At 37.7% G+C, this 27583-nt stretch overlaps 1 protein-coding gene, 2 long non-coding RNA genes and 1 other non-coding gene across 4 annotated transcripts in view; 2 read left to right on the top strand and 2 right to left on the bottom strand.

Annotated features, from left to right (window-relative positions):
• The first annotated feature begins 208 nt into the window (after window positions 1-208).
• LOC129523506 (uncharacterized) lies at window positions 209-3283 on the top strand. Its single transcript, XR_002007742.4, has 3 exons — window positions 209-894; window positions 1702-1730; window positions 3142-3283. It is a non-coding gene; the product is annotated as an uncharacterized lncRNA (long non-coding RNA).
• Window positions 3284-3373: 90 nt separating this feature from the next.
• Window positions 3374-27583, top strand: part of NXPE1 (neurexophilin and PC-esterase domain family member 1) — a 30548-nt gene continuing 6338 nt past the window's right edge. Inside the window, 3 exon segments of the mRNA XM_063693535.1 lie at window positions 3374-3480; window positions 23672-24405; window positions 26681-26742. Coding sequence (XP_063549605.1) covers window positions 3382-3480; window positions 23672-24405; window positions 26681-26742 — 895 coding nt within the window. The 5' untranslated portion in view covers window positions 3374-3381.
• Window positions 12717-25824, bottom strand: LOC129525558 (uncharacterized). The gene is made up of 3 exons (XR_008669947.2): window positions 25555-25824; window positions 24554-24646; window positions 12717-13924 (listed from the first exon to the last, which is right to left on the bottom strand). It is a non-coding gene; the product is annotated as an uncharacterized lncRNA (long non-coding RNA).
• On the bottom strand, window positions 27349-27452 carry LOC115936394 (small nucleolar RNA U13). Its single transcript, XR_004071884.1, has one exon. It is a non-coding gene; the product is annotated as a small nucleolar RNA U13 (small nucleolar RNA).

Genomic DNA, 27583 nt, shown 5'->3' with positions numbered 1-27583 from the left:
GCGTGTTAATTAAAAAATGCTATTTGACTATATAACAAATTAGTTTATTTAAAATGTTGATAACTATACCTCAGTATAATTGGCTTTTGTTATAATTCTATACATTTTGTTTTATGTATTTGGAAAAGAGGTCATAGGACTGATTATCAAAGGGCCCATGTCACAAAGAATGTTTAAGAACCCCCTGTTCTGGAATATTGTCATCACCTCTGTGGTCTAAGCTAGGCTGCTGCCCCCTCTCGTTTACACAAGTAGGAAGAGGAAAGAGAACCTGGAGGAGGTATGGCACACATGGCCTCTGCTTACATATCAGAGAACTCAGTGTCCTGGCCACAGTCAAATACAACAGAGGCCAGGAAAGGTTGTGTATCTCGGCTAACACATGTCCAGCTACAAGTTTCTATTACAGCTGATGAAAGAGACAACTAGCGGGCTCTGTACATTGATTCAATCCTGTCTGAGGATGACCATATGGAAGCATAAGGAGAGGAGACAAGTGAGTCAGACAGTGGCCAAGTTTCTGATTTGGGATACCATTCACAAACATGGGGAGAAGAAAAAGTAGAAGACATTTGGAAGAAGAAAAAACATTGCAATTGGACAAGTTGACTTTGAGATTCCTATGAGCAGGGGTATACTGACAAACCTGCTCTCCCAAAAAATCCTGTTTATAGCCTTTGATGATTTCCACGATCCAAATGTACCCATCATGGCCTATTTCAAGCTACCAAGATGATGTCACTGAATGAGCAGTTGGAAAGAAATGTGCATGAATAGGCTTTCATAAGCCAGCAAAGGCTGGGTTCAGCTCACCTCTACCAGTGAGGATTTCCAAATGGAGGTATCTTAAAGACACTGGGATATGCAGAGCTCAAGCTAAGGAGTAGAATCTAGGTGAGACATTGATTTCGGAATAAATGAAATTATCTGGCCATAGGATTCTAAGAAGTCTGATTTGCAGTTACTTATGGCTTAGACAAATGTGATCTTGATTAAGGGTTTCAAGTAGAAAATAGATGCAAAAATAAGCATGGTATAGAGGATGGGGTTAATAAATTTCCAAAACTCTGCCATCAGTAAAATTCCGTCTGACAAAGAAGCTCTCTGGCCACTCTCAAAGGAGCCAACTCTAACCAAAGTTGGTAGTGCATCAGTGGAAATGTCAGACCAGGGATACGAACCACAGAACTGCTTGGTTGTCAGGACTGGGATCTTGTGACATATCAGCAATCCAAGATAGGTAGATTCAGCCTGAGGTGATTCTCCTCTCGAATGAGGGACTCTCCGAGGGAATCTCCTCTAGAATGTCCATCAGTCTAATGAAGGCACAGACACATAAGGAGATACAATAGTATAGCACATATTATTACAAAGGTACGCATACGAGACTATAAGAGCACAAAGGAATAAATTATCAGTGAAAACGATTGAGGAAAGAACAGTTGGCATTAAAGCTCAAACCCAAACAATGAATAGCAATTTTCCAAGTTTACCAGGAAGCATGGTGGAGATTGAGCAGTGTTGGTGCAGTGAGGGAGGAGGTAATAAGAATTTCAGGCAGCACAGCTTGGGCAAAGACTCAGGAGCTTAGAAGAACAAGGTTTCTTCAGAGATAAACAAGAATTTGGTATTTCTACTACTGTATTCTAATCCAACATAAATGTTTATTTCATTCATTTTGCTGCTGCTTCTTATTTTCAGTGCATTCTGTGCTACCTGACACCTATTGGGTAAGTACCCAGTATTTTACAGAATAAGTTTAAAGATCTATGAAAAGGAGATTGAGAATCTAAGATTTATAAAAGTGCAATAGCAATCATACTTTTTTTTCAATGCTGCTGAAACATATCCATACGCACTACTTTCTAGACAAGGAAAAATGAATCAGATGAGACATTATAACTCATACTTTACAAAATTCACTTAAAAGTCAGAAAACCTGGATCAGTCTCGGGGGCAGGAGGGGTCAGAGTAGTCCCTTGCCTGATTTTTTCTTCTTTGCCCTATTGAACATGCTTTTTGTACATTCCGAGAAAATATGAAATTTCAGTGGACAGAAGTTGAAGTTGGTCTAAAAATCGGGATTCTGTTTTGAAATTATTTATTCAACAAATATTGTGCTTGTCAGGCACCATGCTAGACACTGGACATACAATGCTGCGATAGACATTATTCCAATTCTTCAGAAATTGAAAGTCTTTTGGAAATTAAAAAGTAAATAATCTATTGCAATATAGTGTGTGACACAAATTAGAGCTGCCCCTTGTCTTCTCTTCTGCATTCATTCATTTGGTCTCAACACTCAACACCTCTACAAGTTCTCCCACACCACGCTTCAGTAATTGGGAAGTCATAGATCAATCAGAAGGTAGTGATTCAATATGAGTTGCAACTGTGTACTATATCTTGTTTAAAATAATTTCATCTTGGACTTCCCAAAGGTTAACCAACTCTAAACTGATCCTTTGTTCTCTCACTTCCATTTTGCCTGTGAAGTATCTAAATTGCTCTGCGCATCCAGATTCAAAACATAGAACCTTTTTGGATTCCACAAAACGAAACCACTCACACAAAAGCTTTCACACAATTGAGATTTCACTGAGGATTTGGTAAGGGACAAAGAGGCAAGGCTTTACATTTTGTTTCCTAAAATAAGCTATTTAAATCATATAATTTTATTTCCGTTCTCCATGACAGTACTAACATGGGCATGGTATGGAGGAGCTTCTTTCTCTCTCTCTCCATCTCTCTCCCTCATTGTCTCTTTCTATCTCCTTCTTCCCCCTTCCTCATACAGTGCCCAGCCTTATTGGATCATCTCTTCTTTATTATGCAGAGTAATTCATTCCTGAAGGAGTTTCCATTTCCAAATTTCAGACTTGGCATTCAGCAAAACAAAAGCTACCCATCCCACCTCCCTGCCCAGTTAACAGGACTGGCTTTCTTTAAAGGCATTTTACAGATTATGTTTTGTAATACGAGCATATTCCTGTGGTTCCATCCACTATCCCTAATCGTCCCCCAAAAGACATGCTGATGAATTAATTTTTCTGCTTCTCATTGTAATTGTTATGTCTTGTAACTAAGAAAATACAGAGGGCATTAAGAGAACCTATAAGGTGACTTTGACTTCCATTTCAGGGTCCTGGAAGGAGGAAGCAACAATCCTGAGTGAAACCTCGACAAGAAGTATCCAATAGGTAGACAAAGGGATTGGGGGTATGAGTTGTTAGTTAGCAGAGGGAAAGAAGAGAGTGACTCACAAAAGGAGAACAAAATTTTGGAGGCAAATTACAAGTTATAAATAAAATAATGAGTGAGTACAGAGAGATTCACTTCTCACGACTCCTCTCTTGTGTCATCTCTCCTAGGACATTCGTCATGTCCTCAAATACAATGCTTCAAAAAATGCTGCTGATCTTGATCTCTTTTTCAGTAGTAACCTGGATGATTTTTATAATTTCTCAGAACTTCACAAAGGTAGGAGCAAATCACCTTTGATGCAGATCACACAGTAAGCCCTCACCTGTGTGACGTGCCTCAAGTCAGTCCCACTCCATTAGTCCTGCCCCTCCTCCCCCACCTCAACTACTGCCCTATCTTCTCTCTCTCTACCTAACTCCTTAGAGGCATTGTGGACACCAACAACCTCTGTTTCTTCATTTCCCATTCATCCTCAGTCCATTCCAATTAGGATTTGACCTTGCACATGTTCCCAAAATGGCCCTTGTTAAAGCTACCAACTTCCTCATCAGTAAATAACTTATTTAAACACTCAATCTGGCCATGTAAACCCAGCTTGTCATTTTATCTTTTTATTGTGTCTATGATTTCCTTTTCCATGCAAAAGTTATTTTTTAGCAGTGCTGTTTCCCTTATAACATGTTTCTGTGTGTTAAGTCACAGTTAGAAAGTTTTTCCCGCTCAAAGATTATACAGGTATTCATCCATGTTTTCTTATTTTTTTACTTGTATAGTTACATTGTCTATAAATATCTGATCCACTTGGAAGTTATGCTGTTGAAAGGTATAAGATATCAATCTCATTTAACTTTTTCCATATGACTCTCCAATTATCCTAATCCTCTTATTAAAAATTCCATTCTATATCCTCACTGATGTTGAGTGCGGCCTCCGTAGCATACTAAATTTGTATATATAATGAGATCTATTTCTGATTTTCAATTCTGTTACATTGTCTTTTTATTCATGCATCAATACCATCCTACTTTAATTACAAAGATTTTTACAAGTAAGTTTTAATATCTAGTAGAGCTAATCCCACCCGCACCCAACACTTTCGGCTTTTCTATTCCCCATACGTTTGGTAACTACTCTCTTTCACTTATCCTTTCAAGTGAACTTTCTAACTAGCCTGTCTGACCCAGAAGATATTTACGACATTGTTATTGTGATTTTATTAAATGTATAAGTTAACCTTGGAAGACTAAACAACATCCTTATGATGTTAAGTTTTTCTATCCAAGGACATGGTTTCCTTTACATTTGTTCAATTTTGTTTTCTTCAGTAGTGTTTTGTGAGTTTTCCTCATATAAATCTTGGACACTTGTGCTAAATGTACACTTAAGTATTTTATTATCATTTTGCTGCCATATATTGGATTGTCACTTCCATTTTAGCTTCTCTCTATTTTTTGTCTATACACACAAAAGCTATTTTTTTATATATTATTTCCTACTATTTTACTAAATTCTTTTATTATTTGTAGTCATTTCTCCATTGATACTTTGGGGTTTTTCAGATAAATAACAATTGCATCTGAAAATAAAGATTATTTTTATTTCCTTTTCAATTCCAGTGTCTCGAATTGCTTTCTCTTCTCTCACTGCATTAGCTAACACCTCCATCGCAATGTTGAATGTAATGAGATAGTAGGCATCCTTGTCTTGTTCCTGATTTTGGTGACAAAGCCTTTAGTGTTTCCCTTAAGTAAAATGCAAGCTTTTGAGTTAAAGTATATATTTTGTGTGTAGAGGAAATCCATAAATTTCTTTTTGTTGTGTTTTTCAACATGAATCAGTACTAATTTTGTCAAAGTCCTATTGTGCATTTATGAAGATAATCATGTAATTCCTCACATTAGCTGTATTAATGTGATGAATTACATTAAAAACGGAACAAAATGTGTATTCCTGGAATAAAACTCTCTGAATTATGATGTATTATTTTTGTGTAATGTTCATTTGGATTGCTTGCCAATATTTTATTTAAGATGTATATCTCAATACTCATAAATCTAAAGTTCTTGGTACAATATTAGGTTTTGGAAAATACATTACACTTATTTCATAAGAATTGATTTGGAAGCTTTTTGTTTTTATTTGTTTCTAGTGCTCTGAACTTATTTAAGTAATATTGGGATTGACTGATCTTTAAAGTTTGGTAGAATTCCATCAGCCTGGCTTTGTGCATTCAGTAGCAGTGCTCTGCTACTTTTTTCACTATTCTCTATTTTTTTAATGTCACTCAGGTCAATTTTGATAGGTTGTATTTTCTGAGTTATCCATTTTATCTAGATTCTCATATGTATTTGCTTAAAATTGTGAAAATCATCTTGTGACTTTTAAACTTTTCCCCCTTTTCAGGTTTTCCCTCAAAGATGTCTAATTTTGCATATTTGTGTTTTCTTCCTTTTGAATTGATTAGATTCACTAGTGGCTTGTCTATTTTTTTATTTTTTATTCTTTCAAAATAAAACCCAGGTTTTTGTTTCTTCTACTATTTTTCTGTATTTTAATGCATTACTTTTGCTTTTACCTTCCTATCAATTCCTACCTTTTACTTTCTTTTGATTTACTCTGTTTTCCTTTTTCTAACTTTTTAACTGGGTGTTTAATTCATTTAGTTTTATCTCCTCATTTACATAGGTACTTAATGCTATAAACTTAACTGATAATTCTTTTAGCTGTATCTCATAGATTCTAACATAATATGCATTAATTATAGTTACTTTCAAAATACCCAATTGATTTTATTTATATTTTTCTTTGAGTCACGAGTTGTTTAGAAACATTTTTAACTTCTGAGTGGAATGGTATTTGGGGTTTTTATTTCATAAATCTCTATTAAATACCTGCATTATAAGAATGCTGCCTTTATTATTATTTCTACCAGTTAGCATTTATTGAGGTTTTCTTCATGACCTAAGATATAGAGAATATTTGTAAAGGTTTCATATGTTCCTCTAAAGTTATATTCTCTATTATTAGAATTCAGAGTTCAGTATATATCTACACGATCTGTCTTTATGGTTATTAGTTCTTTAATAGCCTTACTAACTTTGTTCACTTGGCATGCCATAAATAAGTCACATATTAGATGTGGCTATCCTTAAAGTGAATTTCTCTAAGTATTCTTGAATCTCTTATATTTTCTGCTTTAAGCATGTATCTCTGTACTCGGTGCATAAATATTCATTGCTTATGTTTTAATTATCCTTTTGCATATATGGTATCCTGCTTCATCTCTTAATACTTTTTTGGTTATGAATGTTATCTTATCAGATACCAAGATTTCCTTTCCCTTTTTTTTAATGTGGTATTTAATTGTTCAATCTCTGATTTTCTTAAGATTTAATAAACTTTTTACTTTAGGTTAGTTTCAGGTTTACAGAAAAATTGTAAGAATATTACAGGAAGTTCTTCTATACCCTGTACCCAATATCCTCCATTCCAACATTATTGTAGCATAATTTGCCACAACCAATAAAACCATACTGATACTTACAATTTGAAGTCCACACATTATTCAGATTTCCTTAATTTCTACCTAATATGCATTTTCTCATCCACAATCCCATCCAGGGTGCCATGTTACATCATTTCTTTTCCTTTTTGAGACAGAGTCTTGCTCTGACACCCAGGCTGGAGTGCAGTAGTGCCATCTCGGCTCACTGCAACCTCTGCCTCCTAGGTTCAAGTGATCCTCCTGCCTCAGCCTCCCGAGTAGCTGGGATAACAAACATGAACCAGCACACCCGGCTAATTTTTATATTTTTGGGGAGAGATGCGTTTCACCATGTTGGCCAGGCTGGTCTCAAACTCCTAACCTCAAGTGATCAACCTGCCTCAGCCTCCCAAAGTGCTGGGATTACAGGCGTGAGCCACCGCACCCAGCCAACATTATATTTCATTGTCACTTCTCTTTAGACTTTCCTTGTTTTTGATGACATTGACAGTTTTAAGGAACAGTGGTCTGGTATTTTGTAAACTGTCCTTCCATGTTAGTTTGTCTGTTATTTTTCTCATGGTTAAACAGAATTCATGGGTTTAGGGAAGGAAGATCACAGAGCTAAGTGGTCTTCCACTCATCACATCACATCAAGGATGCATGCCGTCAATATGACATCATTGATGATGTTAATCTTGAGCACCTGGCTGAGCTGATGTTCATCAGGTTTCTCTACAGTAAGATTACTCTTCCTTCTGCCCCACCCTGCTCTTTATTGTACTCTTTCGAAAGAGGTCACTAGGTCAATTCCACACTTAAGGATTGGGCAGTTCTGTTCCATCTCCTTGAGTGGGGAGAATCTGCATACATTATCTGGAATTCTTCTGTACAAGAGATTTGTCTATTATCCCTCACATATTTGTTTATTCAATCATTCATTTACATCAGTGTGAATTCATAGATATTTATTTCATACTTTGGGACATAATCCAACAGTACATTATTTTGTTACTCAAATTGTTCTACTTTGGCCATTGAGAGCTCTTTCCATTGGTTCCTGTGTTCCTTTGTTTGTTTGCTTCTTTTGAGCATTTCTTGCTTTCCGACACTACAAGATGCTTTAGGCTCATCTTGTATATTCCCTGCCCCAGCCCTAGAATCAGCCATTTATCCAAGGAGCCCTGATTCCTTTCATTGGAGAATGGTATTGGAAACAAAGATCTAGACACTGGCTCTGTTTGTTACTATTGGGGTGTCTTTGCTTCTAGGCCCTCTCAGAAGACAGCGCTCAGAAATATTGGCCAGGCATGGTGCCCCATGCCTGTAATCCTAGCACTTTGGGAGGGTGAGATGGGAGGATCGTTTGAGGCCAGGAATTCGAGACCAGTCTGGCCAACATAGCAAAACCCCATCTCTAAAAAAACAAAAGAAAAAGAAAAAATATATATATGTATGATACTAGCCAGTAACACATGCATATCTATAATTATATGTAAAATATCCATTTCAATCTATATTAAGCTAAACATGGGCTCATACTGATATTTCTCTCATCTATCACTACGTGGTTCACACACCAGCCTTCACCTACCACATCAATCATGAGGAATCTGGCTCCCACCATCTGTCATCTATTTATTTACTTATTTGTTCACCTCCCAGGATACACATACAATGGTTTCAGAATTGTTAACTGAGAGTACAGTGCTTATACGCAGTTCTTTTTGTCTTTCGCCTTACAGACTCTATTAATTTCCAAAGCAGCTTAGGTCAGCACTTTTATCCAGCAAGGTTATGTCATACATTTGTAATACAGTTAAACTTGTAATACAGTTAAAACACTGTGTTCTACCCTTTAGTCCCTCAATCTCCTTATTGATTTTTTAATTTTGCATACATTAAGATTCACTCAGCCAGGGGCAGTGGCTCATGCCTGTAATCCCAGCACTTTGGGAGGCCGAGGTGGGTGGATCGCAAAGTCAAGCTATCGAGACCATCCTGGCCAACATGGTGAAATTCCATCTCTATTAAAAAAATACAAAAATTAGCTGGGCGTGGTGGTGTGCCCCTGTAGTCCCAGCTACTTGGGAGGCTAAGGCAGGAGAATCGCTTGAACCTGAAAGGCGGACGTTACAGTGAGCCGAGATCACGCCACTGCACTCCAGCCTGGCGACAGGGCAAGAATCTGTCTCAAAAAAAAAAAAAAAGATTCACTCTTTGTGTTATAAGATTCAATGAGCTTTTGCAGTTTCATGTATACACAACAGTATCATAAACAGTAATTTCACTGACCTAAAAAGTCCCCCTCTGCTTCACCTATTCAACTTTCTCCCCTCCCCAAATCTCTGGCAACCATTGATTGGTTTTTGATCTCTATAGAACCACCTTTTTCCAGAATGTCATAGTAATGCAGTCATACAGTGCATAGCCTTTTCAGATGGGCTTCTTTCTCTTAGCATTATGCATTTAAGATTCACCTATGTTGTTGCATGGATTGATAGCTCATTTTTCTTATTGCTAAATATTGTCCCACTGTATCAATGTACTACAATTTGTTTATCTATATTCACCTACTGAAGACCTCTTGGTTGCTTCCAGTTTTGGGCAACTATGATCAAAGCTGCTATAAACATTCATGTGCAGGTATTTGTGTGGACATAAGCATTCAAATCAACTAGATATGTATACAGGAGAAAAACTGCTATATTGAATGGTAAGACTATGTTTAGCTTTATAAGATATTATCAAAGTGTCTTTCAAAGTACCTGTGCCATTTTGGATTCCCACCAGCAATGAGTGAGAATCCTACTGCTCTACATTCTTACCAGCAACTGGTATTGTCAGGTTTTTTTTTAAATTTTAGCCATTCTAATTGATATGTATTAGTATTTCATTGCTGTTTTAATTTGTCTCCCTGACGAATAAAATTGAGTGTCTTTTTTATATATTTAGTTGTAATGTGTGTCTCTTCTTTGATGAGGTGTCCATTCAGATCTTTTGCACATTTTAAAATTGTTTTCTCTTATTATTGAGTTTTAAGAGTTCTTTGTATATTCTAGATGAAGTCCTTTACCTGAGTGTTTTTAAAATATATTCTCACACTCTATGGCTTATCTCTGCATCCTCTTAACAGTGTCTTTCACAGGGCAGAAGCTTTAATTTTTAATAAAATCTAACTTATCAGGTTTTTCTTTCATGGATTGTGCTTTTTATATTATTTCTAAAACCTCATCAACAGCTCAAGTTCACACAGATTTTCATGTGTGTTTTCTTCCAGAAATTTTAGATTTTATATTTATTTAGGTCTGTGATCCATTTAGAGTTAACTTTTCTGTCAATTGTGAGGTCTGTGTCTAGGCTCATTTTTTTATGTATGAATGTCTAATTGTTTCAGCACTATTTGCTGAAAAGACTCATTTTTCCATCAAATTGCCTTTGTGCCTATGTCCAAAATCAGTTGATAATATTTGTATGCATTTGTTTATTGGCTTTCTGTTATGTTCCCTTGATTAATGTGTTCATTCTTTCACCAACACTGCATTGTCTTGATAACGGCAGCTTTGTAGTAAGCCTTGAAGCGGGACAATGAGATTCTTCCCATTTTGTTCTTCTTTCTCAGAATTAGGTTATTTTGGTTCCTTTACCTTTCCATATAAAATTTCAGTCAGTTTGTTGATTGCTACAAAAAAATTGCTGGGATTTTTATTGAAATGGTATTGAATCAATAAGTCAAGTTGGGAAGAACTGACATCCTAACAATATTTAGTCTGTCCAATCCATGAACATGGAATCTCTCTCCATTTATTTAGATTTTTTAAAATTTCTTCCATTAATGTTTCACAGCTTTCTACATACAGATCCTGTATATATTTTGTTAGATTTATACTTAAGTGCTTCACTTTTTTGGTGCTATTGTAAATGGTTTTCTTTTTTGTAATTTCAAATTCCAATTGTTCATTGCTAGTATATAGGAAAACAATTAAATTTTATATATTGACCTTGTGTCCTGAAACCTTGCTATATTTACTTAGTACTTCCAAGAATTTTCTATAGATTCTTTGGGTAGATTCTACATAGACAGTCATGTAATTTGTTAATAAAACCAGCTTTACTTTTTCCTTTCCAATATGTACGTCTCTTATTTTTCCTTCTTGTTTTATTGTACTAGCTAGGACTTCCACTACATTGTTGAATAGGAGTGGCGAAAGAGAACATTCTTGACTGGTTCCAATCTTGGGGAAGTGTTTAATCTCTCATTATTAAGTACCGTTCTTCTTTGTTAAAAAATCTTTCTGAAGCTGTGCCATAAGTATGTCTCTTATGTAAGCCACAGTGATTTGGCTTTGTTAACCAATCTAAAAAGATTTTTTTTTTTTTAAACAGGGTCTCACTCTGTACCCTAGGCTGGAGTGCAGTGGCACAAACATGGCTCTCTGGGCTCAAGTCATCTTCCTGCCTCAGCCTCCTGAGTGGCTGGGGCTATAGGCACACACCACCACATCTAGCTAATATATAATATATATAATTATATATAATTAGAGTCTTGCTCTGTTGCCCAGGCTGGAGTGCATGGAATGCAATGGTGCAATCTTGGCTCACTGCAACCTCTGCCTCCCAGGTTCAAGCAATTCTCCTGCCTCAGCCTCCTGAGTAGATGGGATTACAGCTGCCCGCCACCATGCCCAACTAATTTTTGTATTTTTAGTAAACACAGAGTTTCACCATGTTGGCCAGGCTGGCCTCAAACTCCTGACCTCAACTGATCCGCCTGCCTCAGCCTCCCAAAGTGATTTCTTTATGTATTTTGTAGAGACAGTCTTGCCATATTTGCCCAGGCTGGTCTCAAACTCCTGGCCTCAAGTGATCCTCCTGCCTCAACCTCCCAAAGTGCTGGGATTATAGGCATAAGCCACTTTACCTGACCTGAAAATATACTTTAATTGGTGAGATAAGCTAATTTATATTTATTGATGTGGTAAATATGTTTGGTGTCAGTATGACATATTGTTTTGTGTTATAATCATATATATTCATGTCTTCATAGGGTCTAGTTTATTTGCTTGTTTTTTACTGTGATTTAGTGAGGTTTATATTTTTGTTCTAATGATTATGTTTATTTTAATCCATTATATAACTCTTCTTTACTTTTTTTCTTGGTAAATGACTATTGCTTCCCTCTAATGAGCAATAATGAAAGTAACTATAAACCTCTTTTGCCCCAACTCTCCCTTTTCCTCAACATCTGATTTGAAGTAATGTCCTTTTACTTCAGTTAATAACTATAAGGCAAATGACAAGCTAATTCTACTTTTCGTAGCTCTCCCCACTCCCCCACCAATTTTTTATAGTTGTACTGTATCTACATTGTCAGAGCACACAACCATTGCATACTATTCTCTATTCCTTGTAAGCATAATTTAGACTTATTTCTGTAAATAAATATGATTCATCCTTACCATAAATCCTCATATCAAACTTTTCAATTATGTTGGTTGCTTAATGTTCATGCTGTTTAGTAGATTCCTTAGGAACGATCTGGGCAAAATAGTCCCTGAATTCTAATGTTTTCATTAGAACTTGCCTGTGACTCTTATAATTAAAGGTCAGCTTGTCTTCTTATAAAATTTCTGGCTCATATTTTCTTTCATTGATTTTCTTAAACATTTTACTCTACAAATTTTGACAAAATATTGATGTTAAAAAGTAAAGAAAATAGAATTTAAGAAAAGACATAAATAAGGATAAAGTGAGATGCTACATAAGGAACAATTTACAAAGCAGATATAATAATCATAAATGTGAATGGCCCTAGCAAAAAATCTCAACATACAAGTGGGAACAGTCAGAATTACAAGCTAAAATTGATATAGCCACAGCCATAGTGGGAATTTCTATTATGCCTCTTTCAGAAACTTATAAATCAAAAAGACCTTAACTTAGTAAATGGAGATAAGGTCTAAACACAATTGATAAACATAAACTTGATCTAACAGATAAACATTGAGAAGCAGGGAGGCAGTTTAGCATAGTGAATTAAGAGATATATTTTTATCTCAGATATTGTTTGGTTCTTCTGTAAAATTTGTTTGGTTCTTTCTGAGGACTAAGCTCTGATTTTTTATCTTGCTCAAATTCTTCTATTAATCTCAGGTCTTTATACAAACTCAACCAATTGTCAACCAGAAATGATTAAATTTACCTATAGCCTGGAAGCACCATCCCCCCCACTTCAAATTGTCCTGCCTTTCTGGAACAAACCAATGTATTTTTCAAATGTATTTGATTGATGTCTCATGCCTCCCCAAAATGTATATAACCAAGCTGAACCCCAACCACCTTGGGCACATGTTCTCAGGACCTCCTGATGGCTATGTCACGTGTCATGGTCGCTCATATTTGGCTCAGAATAAATCTATTCAAATATTTTACAGAGTTTGACTCTTTTCATCGACATTTCTAAATATTTCTCCATCCTTGCTGAGATTTCTTATCTTTCCATTCATTACAACATATTTTCTTTTACCTCATTGAGCATAGTTATAATAGCTGTTTCATAGTCCTTGTCTGATCAGGCCAACATCTATGTTATCTCAGGGTTGGCTTCCATTAATTGTCTTATCTTTTGCAAAGGACTGCCTTTTTCTGGTTCCTCCTATGCTGAGTAATTTTGAATTGTGACTGTTATGTTGTGGAAACCACGGATTCCGTTTTACTCCTCAGAATAGTGTCGATGTTTTTGCTGTGGCAGGCAATCGATTAACTTGGTTCAACTCAAACTGCAAACTGACCCAACCTGTGGTTATAAGTAAATCACATCTCAGTTGAGTTCTGACTAGCTGCAGATTGCTTTGTGTCTACCCCATAGGTGTGCCTCAGGGGTCAGCTAGAGATCTAAGCAAAGTTTATACTCAGAAATTGCGGCATGACCTTCTCTGTCTCTGTTCTGGGATTTCCCCCTCCTTCCAGTGACTGTGCTGCTGCAGACTCTGCTCTCAGGTTGTTCAAGCCAAAAAATAAAAATAAAAATAAAAAAGATGGCTTTCTATTGTGTTTTAGCTACTCTGTTAGTGGACTGCCCTCAGGCTAACACATCAAAAACAGGAAACTTACCTCTTCTTAATGGCACCTTCTTCCAAGTTTCATCTTCCCACCAAAACTTGCCTGCTTTTGTTCACTGTCTTTAGCCTTCAGGTACTTGTTTTTGGCATTTCGTTCAGAGTTGAACATTGCGATCTGAAAGAGAGTCACAAGTTACTTGGTCATATTGAAACAGAACTCTTTTGTTATACTTAAAAAAAAATTATTTCCCATCCATACTCTCCTTCCTCTTTTCCCATACGCACCCATTCCATACTAGTTATTTCTCAGTGTTTCAATTCTTATTCAATACATGTATTTATGTATATATGTGGACTAGGAAGATATATAGTTATGAGTTAGTGTTTGTATTTATTTTAATTTACATATTTTATTTTTTCATTCAAAATTGCTTTTTGTAATCTAATCATGTTGCTATATGTAAATGTAGTTCATGATGTCTGAGAATTGCATGTATTTCATTCTATGACTATACAAAGTTTAACTTATCCAGTCTCCTAAACAAATTGAATTTATCGACCGGGCACGGTGGCTCACACCGTAATCCCAGCACTTTGGGAGGCCAAGGCAGGCAGATCACTTGAGGTCAGGAGTTTGAGGCCAGCCTGGCCAACATGGTGAAACCCCATCTCTACTAAAAATAGAAAAAATTAGTCGGGCATGATGGCAGGTGTCTGTAATCCCAGCTATTCAGGCGGCTGAGGCAGGAGAATCGCTTTGGAGGTCTTATTTGAGAAATACTTACTGATGTGAGGTCATAAGGAAATTATAAATTTCTTTATATTGAACTTTTAGTTACAATATTCGTATTAAGGTCTTTAATGCATTTGGACCTTTAGTATGTAGTGTGTGATAGGAACCTTTGGGTTTTTTTCAATATAGTGAAACCATTTTCTTGATACAATTTACTAAATATAATTTTCTGATTTCTGATGTTACTATTAACCTATAATAAACTTCAAGTCTGCTTCTAAGGTATCTACTTCTTTTGACTGGTTTATTTGACTAATATTGCACTTTACAATTCTATTTTATTTCAATAATTTACACTAGGGCTAGTATTTTTTAAATAGTTCCTATTTATAGATGATTATATTCCCTAAAATTTTAGAATCAGTTAATCAGATTCCATCTCCCACCTTAAGAATTTAACTAGAAATACATAAAATTTTTAATTTTTTTGAGACAGAATTAACAACTTTATCATATTAAGCCTTACCACATTTCAAAGTGCTACATCTTTCCATTCATTCAGACCTTTAAAAAATATCCTTAAAAGAGTTTTCAAAATACCTCCATTAAGGACAGAGCTTCTTCAACTGTATTTTCTTTTTTTTATTATTATTATTATTATACTTTAAGTTTTAGGGCACATGTGCACAATGTGCAGGTTTGTTACGTATGTATACATGTGCCATGTTGGTGTGCTGCACCCATTAACTCGTCATCTAGCATTAGGTATATCTCCTAATGCTATCCCTCCCCCCTCCCCCGACCCCACAACAGTCCCCAGTGTGTGATGTTCCCCTTCCTGTGTCCACGTGTTCTCATTGTTCAGTTCCCATCTATGAGTGAGAACATGAGGTATTTGGTTTTTTGTCCTTGCGATAGTTTGCTCAGAATGATAGTTTCCAGCTTCTTCCAAGTCCCTAAAAAGGACATGAACTCATCAATTTTTATGGCTGCATAGTATTCCATGGTGTATATGTGCCACATTTTCTCAATCCAGTCTATCATTGTTGGACATTTGGGTTGGTTCCAAGTCTTTGCTATTGTGAATAGTGCCTCAGTAAACACACATGTGCATGTGTCTTTATAGCAGCATGATTTATAATCCTTTGGGTATATACCCAGTAATGGGATGGCTGGGTCAAATGGTATTTCTAGTTCTAGATCCCTGAGGAATCACCACACTGACTTCCACAATGGTTGAACTAGTTTACAGTCCCACCAACAGTGTAAAAGTGTTCCTATTTCTCCACATCCTCTCCAGCACCTGTTGTTTCCTGACTCTTTAATGATCACCCTTCTAACTGGTGTGAGATGATATCTCATTGTGGTTTTGGTTTGCATTTCTCTGATGGCCAGTGATGATGAGCATCTTTTCATGTGTTTTTTGGCTGCATAAATAAATGTCTTCTTTTGAGAAGTGTCTGTTCATATCCTTTGCCCACTTTTTGATGGGGTTGTTTGTTTTTTTCTTATAAATTTGTTAGAGTTCATTGTAGATTCTGGATATTAGCCCTTCGTCAGATGAGTAGGTTGTGAAAATTTTCTCCCATTCTGTAGGTTGCCTGTTCACTCTGATGGTGGTTTCTTTTGCTGTGCAGAAGCTCTTTAGTTTAATTAGATCCCATCTGTCAATTTTGGCTTTTGTTGCCATTGCTTTTGGTGTTTTGGACATGAAGTCCTTGCCCATGCCTATGTCCTGAATGGTATTGCCTAGGTTTTCTTCTAGGGTTTTTATGGTTTTAGGTCTAACATTTAAGTCTTTAATCCATCTTGAATTAATTTTTGTATAAGCTGTAAGGAAGGCATCCAGTTTCAGCTTTCTACATATGGCTAGCCAGTTTTCCCAGCACCATTTATTAAATAGGGAATCCTTTCCCCATTTCTTCTTTTTCTCAGGTTTCTCAAATATCAGATAGTTGTAGATATGTGGCATTATTTCTGAGGGCTCTGTTCTGTTCCATTGGTCTATATCTCTGTTTTGGTACCAGTACCATGCTGTTTTGGTTACTGTAGCCTTGTAGTATAGTTTGAAGTCAGGTAGTGTGATGCCTCCAGCTTTGTTCTTTTGGCTTAGGATTGACTTGGGAATGCGGGCTTTTTGATTCCATATGAACTTTAAAGCAGTTTTTTCCAATTCTGTGAAGAAAGTCATTGGTAGCTTGATGGGGATGGCATTGAATCTATAAATTACCTTGGGCAGTATGGCCATTTTCATGATATTGATTCTTCCTACCCATGAGCATGGAATGTTCTTCCATTTGTTTGTATCCTCTTTTATTTCATTGGGCAGTGGTTTGTAGTTCTCCTTGAAGAGGTCCTTCACATCCCTTGTAAGTTGGATTCCTAGGTATTTTATTCTCTTTAAAGCAATTGTGAATGGGAGTTCACTCATGATTTGGCTCTCTGTTTGTCTGTTATTGGTGTATAAGAATGCTTGTGATTTTTGCACATTGATTTTGTATCCTGAGACTTTGCTGAAGTTGCCTATCAGCTTAACGAGATTTTGGGCTGAGACGATGGGGTTTTCTAGATATACAATCATGTCATCTGCAAACAGGGACAATTTGACTTCCTCTTTTCCTAATTGAATGCCCTTTATCCCCTTCTCCTGCCTCATTTTCCTGGCCAGAACTTCCAACACTATGTTGAATAGGAGTGATGAGAGACAGCATCCCTGTCTTTTGCCAGTTTTCAAAGAGAATGCTCCCAGTTTTTGTCCATTCAGTATGATATTGGCTGTGGGGTTGTCATAGATAGCTCTTATTATTTTGAGATATGTCCCATCAATACCTAATTTATTGAGAGTTTTTAGCATGAAGGGTTGTTGAATTTTGTCAAAGGCCTTTTCTGCATCTATTGAGATAATCATGTAGTTTTTGTCTTTGGTCGGGTTTATATGCTGGATTATGTTTATTGATTTGCGTATGTTGAACCAGCCTTGCATCCCAGGGTTGAAGCCCATTTGATCATGGTGGATAAGCTTTTTGATGGGTTGCTGGATTCGGTTTGCCAGTATTTTATTGAGGATTTTTGCATCGATGTTCGTCAGGGATATTGGTCTAAAATTCTCTTTTTTTGTTGTGTCTCTGCCAGGCTTTGGTATCAGGATGATGCTGGCCTCATAAAATGAGTTAGGGAGGATTCCCTCTTTTTCTATTGATTGGAATAGTTTCAGATGGAATGGTACCAGCTCCTCCTTGTACCTCTGGTAGAATTCGGCTGTGAATCCATCTGGGCCTGGACTTTTTTTGGTTGGTAAGCTATTAATTATTGTCTCAATTTCAGAGCCTGTTATTGGTCTATTCAGAGATTCAACTTCTTCCTGGTTTAGTCTTGGGAGAGTATATGTGTCAAGGAATTTATCCATTTCTTCTAGATTTTCTAGTTTATTTGCATAGAGGTGATTATAATATTCTCTGATGGTAGTTTGTATTTCTGTGGGATCAGTGGTGATATCCCCTTTCTCATTTTTTATTGTGACTATTTGATTCTTCTCTCTTTTCTTCTATATTAGTCTTGCTAGCAGTCTATCAATTTTGTTGATCTTTTCAAAAAACCAGCTCCTGGATTCATTGATTTTTTTGAACGGTTTTTTGTCTCTATTTCCTTCAGTTCTGCTCTGATCTTAGTTATTTCTTGCCTTCTGCTAGCTTTTGAATGTGTTTGCTCTTGCTTCTCTAGTTCTTTTAATTGTGATGTTAGGGTGTCAATTTTTGATCTTTCCTGCTTTCTCTTGTGGGCATTTAGTGCTATAAATTTCCCTCTACACACTCCTTTGAATGTGTCCCAGAGATTCTGGTATGTTGCGTCTTTGTTCTCACTGGTTTCAAACAACATCTTTATTTCTGCCTTCATTTCGTTATGTACCAGGTAGTCATTCAGGAGCAGGTTGTTCAGTTTCCATGTAGTTGAGTGGTTTTGAGTGAGTTTCTTAATCCTGAGTTCTAGTTTGATTGTTCTGTGGTCTGAGAGACAGTTTGTTATAATTTCTGTTCTTTTACATTTGCTGAGGAGTGCTTTACTTCCAACTATGTGGTCAATTTTGGAATAGGTTTGGCGTGGTGCTGAAAAGAATGTATATTCTGTTGATTTGGGGTGGAGAGTTCTGTAGATGTCTATTAGGTCCACTTGGTGCAGAGCTGAGTTCAATTCCTGTATATCGTTGTTAACTTTCTGTCTCGTTGATCTGTCTAATGTTTACAGTGGGGTGTTAAAGTCTCCCATTATTATTGTGTGGGAGTCTGAGTCTCTTTGTAGGTCACTAAGGACTTGCTTTATGAATCTAGGTGCTCCTGTATTGGGTGCATATATATTTAGGATAGTTAGTTCTTCTTGTTGAATTGATCCCTTTACCATTATGTAATGGCCTTCTTTGTCTCTTTTGATCTTTGTTGGTTTAAAGTCTGTTTTATCCGAGACTAGGATTGCAACCCCTGCCCTTTTTTGTTTTCCATTTGCTTGGTAGATCTTCCTCCATCCCTTTATTTTGAGCCTATGTATGTCTCTGCACGTGAGATGGGTTTCCTGAATACAGCACACTGATGGGTCTTGAGTCTTTATCCAATTTGCCAGTCTGTGCCTCTTAACTGGAGCATTTAGCCCATTTACATTTACGGTTAGTATTGTTATGTGTGAATTTGATCCTGTCATTATGATGTTAGCTGGTTATTTTGCTCATTAGTTGATGCAGTTTCTTCCTAGCCTTGATATTCTTTACAATTTGGCTTGTTTTTGCAGTGGCTGGTACCGGTTGTTCCTTTCCATGTTTAGTGCTTCCTTCAGGAGCTCTTTTAGGGCAGGCCTGGTGGTGACAAAATCTCTCAGCATTTGCTTGGCTGTAAAGTATTTTATTTCTCCTTCACTTATGAAGCTTAGTTTGGCTGGATATGAAATTCTGGGTTGAAAATTCTTTTCTTTAAGAATGTTGAATATTGGCCCCCAGTATCTTCTGGCTTGTAGAGTTTCTGCCGAGAGATCAGCTGTTAGTCTGATGGACTTCCCTTTGTGGGTAACCCGACCTTTCTCTCTGGCTGCCCTTAACATTTTTTCCTTCATTTAAACTTTGGTGAATTTGACAATTATGTGTCTTGGAGTTGCTCTTCTCTAGGAGTATCTTTGTGGTGTTCTCTGTATTTCCTGAATTTGAATGTTGGCCTGCCTTGCTAGATTGGGGAAGTTCTCCTGGATAATATCCTGCAGAGTGTTTTCCAACTTGGTTCCATTCTCCTCGTCACTTTCAGGTACACCAATTAGATGTAGATTTGGTCTTTTCACATAGTCCCATATTTCTTGGCGGCTTTGTTTCTTTTTATTCTTTTTTCTCCAAACTTCTCCTCATGCTTCATTTCATTCATTTCGTCTTCCATTGCTGATACCCTTTCTTCCAGTTGATCACATCGGTTACTGAGGCTTGTGCATTCGTCATGTAGCTCTCATGCTGTGGTTTTCAGCTCCATTAGGTCCTTTAAGGACTTCTCTGCTTTGATTATTCTAGTTATCCATTCGTCTAATTTTTTTTCAAAGTTTTTAACTTCTTTGCCATTGGTTCGAACTTCTTCCTTTAGCTTGGAGTAGTTTGATCTTCTGAACCCTTCCTCTCTCAACTCGTCAAAGTCATTCTCCGTCCAGCTTTGTTCTGTTGCTGGTGAGGAGCTGCGTTCCTTTGGAGGAGAAGAGGCACTCTGATTTTTAGAGTTTCTGGTTTTTCTGCTCTGTTTTTTCCCCATCTTTGTGGTTTTATCTACCTTTGGTCTTTGATGATGGTGATGTACAGATGGGTTTTGGGTGTGGATGTCCTTTCTGTTTGTTAGTTTTCCTTCTAACAGTCAGAACCCTCAGCTGCAGGTCTGTTGGAGTTTACTGGAGGTCCACTCCAGACCTTGTTTGCCTGGGTATCAGCAGCGGTGGCTGCAGAACAGCGGATATTGGTGAACCGCAAATGCTGCTGCCTGATCGTTCCTCTGCAAGTTTTGTCTCAGAGGAGTACCTGGCCGTGTGAGGTGTCAGTCTGCCCCTACTGGGGGGTGCCTCCCAGTTAGGCTACTTGGGGGTCAGGGACCCACTTGAGGAGGCAGTCTGCCCATTCTCAGATCTCAAGCTGCGTGCTGGGAGAACCACTACTCTCTTCAAAGCTGTCAGACAGGGACATTTAAGTCTGCAGAGGTTATTGCTGTCTTTTGTTTGTCTGTGCCCTGCCCCCAGAGGTGGAGCCTAAAGAGGCAGGCATGCCTCCTTGAGCTGTGGTGGGCTCCACCCAGTTCAAGCTTCCCGGGCGCTTTGTTTACCTACTCAAGCCTGAGCAATGGTGGGTGCCCCTCCCCCAGCCTTGCTGCCACCTTGCAGTTTGATCTCAGACTGCTGTGCTAGCAATGAGCAAGGCTCCGTGGGCGTAGGACCCTCCGAGCCATGTGCAGGATATAATCTCCTGGTGTGCCATTTGTGCAGACCATTGGAAAACCGTAGTATTAGGGTAGGAGTGACCCAATTTTCCAGGTGCCATCTGTCACCCCTTTCTTTGACTAGGAAAGGAAATTCCCTGACCCCTTGTGCTTCCCGGGTGAGGCGATGCCTCGCCCTGCTTCAGCTCATGCACGGTGTGCTGCACCCGCTGTCCTGCACCCACTGTCCGGCACTCCCCGTGAGATGAACCAAGTACCTCAGTTGGAAATGTAGAAATCACCCGTCTTCTGTGTCACTCACGCTGGGAACTGTAGACTGGAGCTGTTCGTATTTGGCCATCTTGGCTCCACCCCTCTCAATTGTATTTTCTATAATTTAAATGCTTTTGAGTTTGTGAGTTTGTTTTGTATTCAGCTTCTTGCTATCTTAATACTAATAATTTGCTAACTCTGGTTTCTTTGTAGACAGTCACAACACCTATAAAAAATAAAGAAAAGAAGGGGGAAAAAAGTCTGTTTCTCCCCCATCATTCTCATACCTTGGATTTTTGTTTGTTTGTTTTGTTTTATTGTTCAGGACTTCTAACATTATGTTGAACATTAATTCAGTTAATGGTGGCTAACATCCTTGTCTCCTTGACTTTTAAAATGTTTAAGGTTTCCTATTACTGAATTGTAATGCTAAGTAAATGCTGAAATACATCAAATCCTTTTATTGCAACTGCAGTCCAATCAGATAAGTCTGAGAACAGTGAAAAATCATGAGATTTTGTCTTTAATTCATTAATATATAAGTTATACTACAAGATTTTTCATTCTAGAACCATTTTTACAACCCTGAATTCACCCATAATCAACCATAACAAACGCACACACACCTGTATATATTTATCTAATCTACTTATATACTTTTATATGTATTTGCATATATGCACATACACACTGAGAGAAAGAGACAGAGAATTTAAAAGTCATCTCCATGAATAAAATGGGCCTGTACTTTTCTTGTATCATAATTACCTAGTTTTAGTATAAAATATATTCCATTCTTATAAAATTAATTGGTTTGTTTTTCCTTGTTATATAAGTTAGGGATGTCTGTACTCACCAATAAAAGCATCTCAGCCTGTGACTTGCGGAGGTGGGAAAAACAGAAAAACGTTCATCATCATGATGATTATATTCTTATTCTTACTGTTATATATTACATGATTATTTTCTATTCTATTTTTATATTGTATTTTTATCTATTTTATAATGTAAGTTTTTTATATTTTCCAGATATATATTTTCCAGAGAACCAAAAGGTTCTTTTGGGGGAATTTCATTTATTTGCATCTCTATTTCTGGTTGGCATTGCCAATGATTTGTCTTTTGGCTTTGCCAAGGTTTTTTCAAAACTTCAACGTGGGTTCTGTTCATCTTTTTTAAATGATATCTCATTGTCTTGTTTCTCCTGTCCTTTGGCTTACTCTGCCAGTTTGTTACCAATCACAAGGGTTTTATTGCCCAATGCTGGGGTGCAGTGCAGCCAGGCCTGAATTTTTTTCAAAGCTTTATATGTGTTCTAAAGTGTGAGAGGGGTTGACAACTACTGGTCTATAATCATTCTTCTCAAATCTATCTGATCCTAAGATTGCTTTTGAGGCTTTTGGAAAACATACTCCTGGACAACACAATGTAGTGATTATGAATCAGCTGATCTAGACTGAAGCCTAAGAGTGCATATTTTTAAAAAAGCTTGGCAGGTGTTTCTGACTACCAGCAAGATTGGAAAATCACTGAAATTTGAGTGCTTATAAAACACTGTATAGTGCCAAAAGCATAAGTGACCTCTGAGGTTGTAGTGATTTCTAAGGTAGAAGTTAAGAGATGTTTAGGTGGTTTGGGGGAATTCGGAGGACACTCAGCAATCCAGGAAGAGGAGAAAGTATTAGTAAAGAGCAAGAGCTGAAAGACAGGAAGGTCAGCTCCTAAAAATAAAAGAAGTCTTATCAAGACATCAAAAGCAAAGAAGAGAGTAGCAAGAACTAGAGTTGAAAATAGGCCACAGAAAAAGCCATATTACAAATGGATTTTACCAAGACTTACAAGAAGCCATTGAAGGGGGTTAAGTCGGGAGATGACACAAATAGAGTTTTGCTTTAAAAAGGACTGGTTTAGCAACAGAAGAGGAAATTAAATGGAGAGAAAGCAGGACTGTCTTCCTTGAAGCCTGAAGACAGTCATCATCCCTGAGGTGGCCACTATAATCCAGGAGATAAATGACGGTGGCTTGAACTATGATACAGCTGGAGAGAAAAAGACTACTAGGCATGACTAAAAGGTACAGATGTTACTGGATGTAAGGCATATATGAAAAGAAAGAGTAAACTTATCATCACCAGTTTATTGCTCATAATTATTCTCTGAGCTATATATTTTGGATTGAATATATCTACAACTGTTCAGACATTCTCTAAAATATTGAGGTAAAAGCGTAAATGTTTACATTTTATACAAAATTGTCACTATTTAAATAATATTGATAATAATATATAATAATATTATATCATCATCATCATAATATCTCATTTCCTTGTTTCTCTTCTCTTTTGGTTTATTATGCCACTTTGTTACCAAATGTTCAATTTGGTAACAAATTGAATTCAATTATACAAATATTCACTGTAAACAAATATTCAAACTCATAATAAGTAAAAATGATTAGACAGGTTAATTTCATAGTATATCACAATCCTTGTCATTTCAGCTTTGGTCTGCTCTAAATTTATCCATCTCCGTCCATTACTGGAACAACTCCGCAAAGTCCTTATTCCCTAAAACATCACTGATACCATTAAAGCCACTAACAGAGACTGAACTCAGAATAAAGGAAATCATAGAGAAACTAGATCAGCAGATCCCACCCAGACCTTTCACCCACGTGAACACCACCACCAGTGCCACACACAGCACAGCCACCATCCTCAACCCTCGAGATACGTACTGCAGGGGAGACCAGCTGGACATCCTACTGGAGGTGAGGGACCACTTGGGGCAGAGGAAGCAATATGGTGGGGATTTCCTGAGGGCCAGGATGTCCTCCCCAGCACTGATGGCAGGTGCTTCGGGAAAGGTGACTGACTTCAACAACGGCACCTACCTGGTCAGCTTCACTCTGTTCTGGGAGGGCCAGGTCTCCCTGTCTCTGCTGCTCATCCACCCCAGTGAAGGGGCGTCGGCTCTCTGGAGGGCAAGGAACCAAGGCTATGATAAAATTATTTTCAAAGGCAAATTTGTTAATGGCACCTCTCATGCCTTCACTGAATGTGGCCTGACCCTAAACTCAAGTGCTGAACTCTGTGAATATCTGGATGACAGAGACAAAAAAGCCTTCTATTGTATGAAGCCTCAACACATGCCCTGTGAGGCTCTGACCTACATGACCACCCGGAATAGAGAGGTATCTTATCTTACAGACAAGGAAAACAGCCTTTTCCACAGGTGAGTATACTTTTCATGTATACTGAGAAGTATCCCCTGAGAAGTGCCCCAGTCAGAGCTACATTGCCCATTGCAACATTGAGCATGACTCAGAGGCCTCCTGTACTCAAGGTAAGACATGTGGTGTCTTCTTGGGGCCTCTACTCACCACTCTAGGCCAAAGTTTGCATTTTCACTATATTGTCCCATTCAGTCATGTGTTTTGCTATAACCGTTCTTCTATGTGTTCACAGATGTTCCACTGAAAAAAAGATTCCTTGATAAGTGTATGATAACATCCATGCTCCTTCACCTCCCGTATCATATTTTGTTAATTTTGCCCCTTAAATATCTTTGCGTTGATCCATTCCCCCCATGCACAGTGCTGCTATTCAAGTTCAGACCATCATCATCTCATCTAGATTACCCATACCAGCTTCCCAACTGGTCTCTCTCCCAGCAGTCATACCCTCTCTAATCCATTGTCTACACTGAGTGATCTTTCTAAAAAGCCAATTCCTACTGGTTTTCTCCAGTTGATCCCATGATCGGATATTCCTCAGTATATACCTCTCAGGGTGGAGGAGTCCTTCTTACTCCTCATGTTGTGGCCTAGTGATTCCTGCAAACCCCTGGTTCAACAGGCCTCCACAAACCGGGGTGGAAGCATGTTTCCTCTATCAAGCATGGCTGTGGCAATGCCATGCTTTTCTCCCCCAACTCACAGAGGCTCACTTCCTGGTTTCCCTGTTATCCACTAACCTGAAAACCACTTTGTTGATTAGAATGAACCATCAGGGTCGCTTCATCGGCCACTTTGAGGATTTGCAAAGGATAACTATCTGTTATCACAAATCCCAGAACTGTGAGCCAAGCCCTAAGACATCTATCAGTTCCAGAGACTTTTGCTCATTTGCTAACTTTGCAGAAGTCTCAGAGGCTCAGTCCATTTCCTTTTCTCTTTCAATTCTGCCAGTGCCCTTTTATTTTCCCCCACGAAGATTTATTTTTCCTCAGCTTGGTGACAGAGTAGAATGCTAGGTTCACAGCAATCCCTTTCTAGCAGTTTTCAAAGTCAAGTTTAGAGTCTTTTTTCCATAAGCTCTCAAAAAAAATATGCTAAGAGTAGGCACCAAACATGACAAAATAACATGCATTCCAGAATCTTACCTCATTATCCAAGTTTTGGCTCCTGATCTATAGTCCCTAGCTCCCTTCTGAAAAGTAAAAGCACAGTTAAGTTTCTGTTCCCTCCCTTTTATCTCTGATGGTACATCTCATCAAATCTCTTCCTACCCATCAACCATCCTTCTGCCTAAATCCTAGTAAGGATGAAAACATGCTGATCCTTTCTCTTCTCAGGATGGCACCTGGAGAGACATCTATAGCAGGAAATCAGGTACCACTTATATCTGTTATACTTGGCACCTGGGTCCTCATTCTCCCCTTAATCCCTTTCTTCCTTCCTCCACTTTCATGGCCATATACAGAGGTTTGAAACAAAGTGTGAGTAAGAGCTTTCAAGCAGGAAGAGTGATCTTTCATCAATTGGAGGAAAGAAATGTAAGGTACATTTATTAACACATCGGATTCAACACTACTTTCTGCCAGTCACTTTGATAGATATTAAGGATACAGCAATGGACCAGACACACACATTACCTTCCTTCATAAAGCTTATGATCTTCAGAAAGCAAGTTTGTCAGAAAAGTCAAAGGTAATCATAGCAGGAAATGTGGATTAAAAATGAAGCAGAGGCCTTCTGATAAAAGGTCTACCTGCCACCCAAAAAGGCTGGATTCCTTGGGTACATGATGGGGAGACAATAAAGGGATGTAAGCAGTAGTGCAGTTGGATTTGCAATGAGAAAGGGTGCTCTGGCAGTCGGATTGAAAAATTTAGGTGGGATAAAACTGAGACTTGCATGACCAATTAGAGGCTCACAGTAATCCAAGGAAACTATTCTGCAAACTTGAATAGGAGATGTGGAAGCAGAAAGAGAGAAGAGAACTTGTAAATTAGATAAATATTTTGAATCTAAAATTCCAGGACACACTGATTACATGTGGCAGATCGGTAGAGCTGCTTTGGACTTCAGGTGCTCTCAGCAGGGTAGAAAGTCTTCCAAAATCCTCACTCATTTACAATACTGAATATATCTAAAATTTACAACAATTATAACAGCTTCCGGTTATAGAAAACTAAAAATTTTCCTTCACTCACAAGCAGATGATTCACCTGTGTTACATGGGCAGAGAGCAGGCTAATTTATTGTTCTATTTTTTTTTTTTTGAAGGTCCAAAGTGGGAGTTGAAATGATGAAGGATCGTAAACACATTGATGTCACTAATTGTAACAGTAAGTTGGCTCTGTCCTGAGTTAGGTGATGCTCAGAGGAAACTTTATCAGCATTAACCTAAGTAATTGTAGTTCTCCTGGAGCACAATTCCTAGCAGATGTCTATGATGTCAATCATGCTGGACTTTAAAGGGAGAAATGAACTCAAGGAAATAATTGCAAAATTTTTATAGGAGATTACATCTTGACATATCCAAAAGGAGAAAGTATTAGTATCTACATCCGTGTTTAAACCTGAGAGTTCATCTCCTAGAGTCTTAGGCACTGTGCAAATGTCTTTGAAGGACGGATATCTACAGCTTCAGAATAGGAACACTTTCGGTTTTGGTTTCCTAACTCTCTGTTGGCATAACCCCCTAACATTTAGTTGATGCAATTACCAATTTTATATGGAGCTTTCATCTGATTATATGTTTTAAAGACAAACACCAAGCCATGTTACTTATGAAAGAATATTTATACTACCTTAGCTTTAAAACAACTTTTTATAAAGTCTATCTTAGTTTACCGATAACATCCATCACGATACTTACTTCAACTCATAATAATTTATTGCCACCATTTATTCATTTATTCCACAAATGTTTATTTATTTATTTTTCCTCACATCATATGGGTAATGTGCTGATGTCATAACAAGGTTTGAGGGAGGCACATCTCACACATGAGCATGAAAACCCAATCATCATGATTCTGAACTACAAAAGGATCAGCAAACATTTACTGAGCACTGAATAGATATCAGGCATTATGGACAAATGGAGAAAAATAAATGCTCAGTTAGCTTGCAATGTGAAAGACATTCAATCTACGAACTCTATGAAGACAGTAAAGAGGCAAA

The sequence above is a fragment of the Gorilla gorilla genome, chromosome 9 (assembly GCF_029281585.2).
Source record: "Gorilla gorilla gorilla isolate KB3781 chromosome 9, NHGRI_mGorGor1-v2.1_pri, whole genome shotgun sequence".
NCBI lineage: Eukaryota > Metazoa > Chordata > Mammalia > Primates > Hominidae > Gorilla > Gorilla gorilla.
This window is presented reverse-complemented; position numbering and strand designations above follow the sequence as displayed.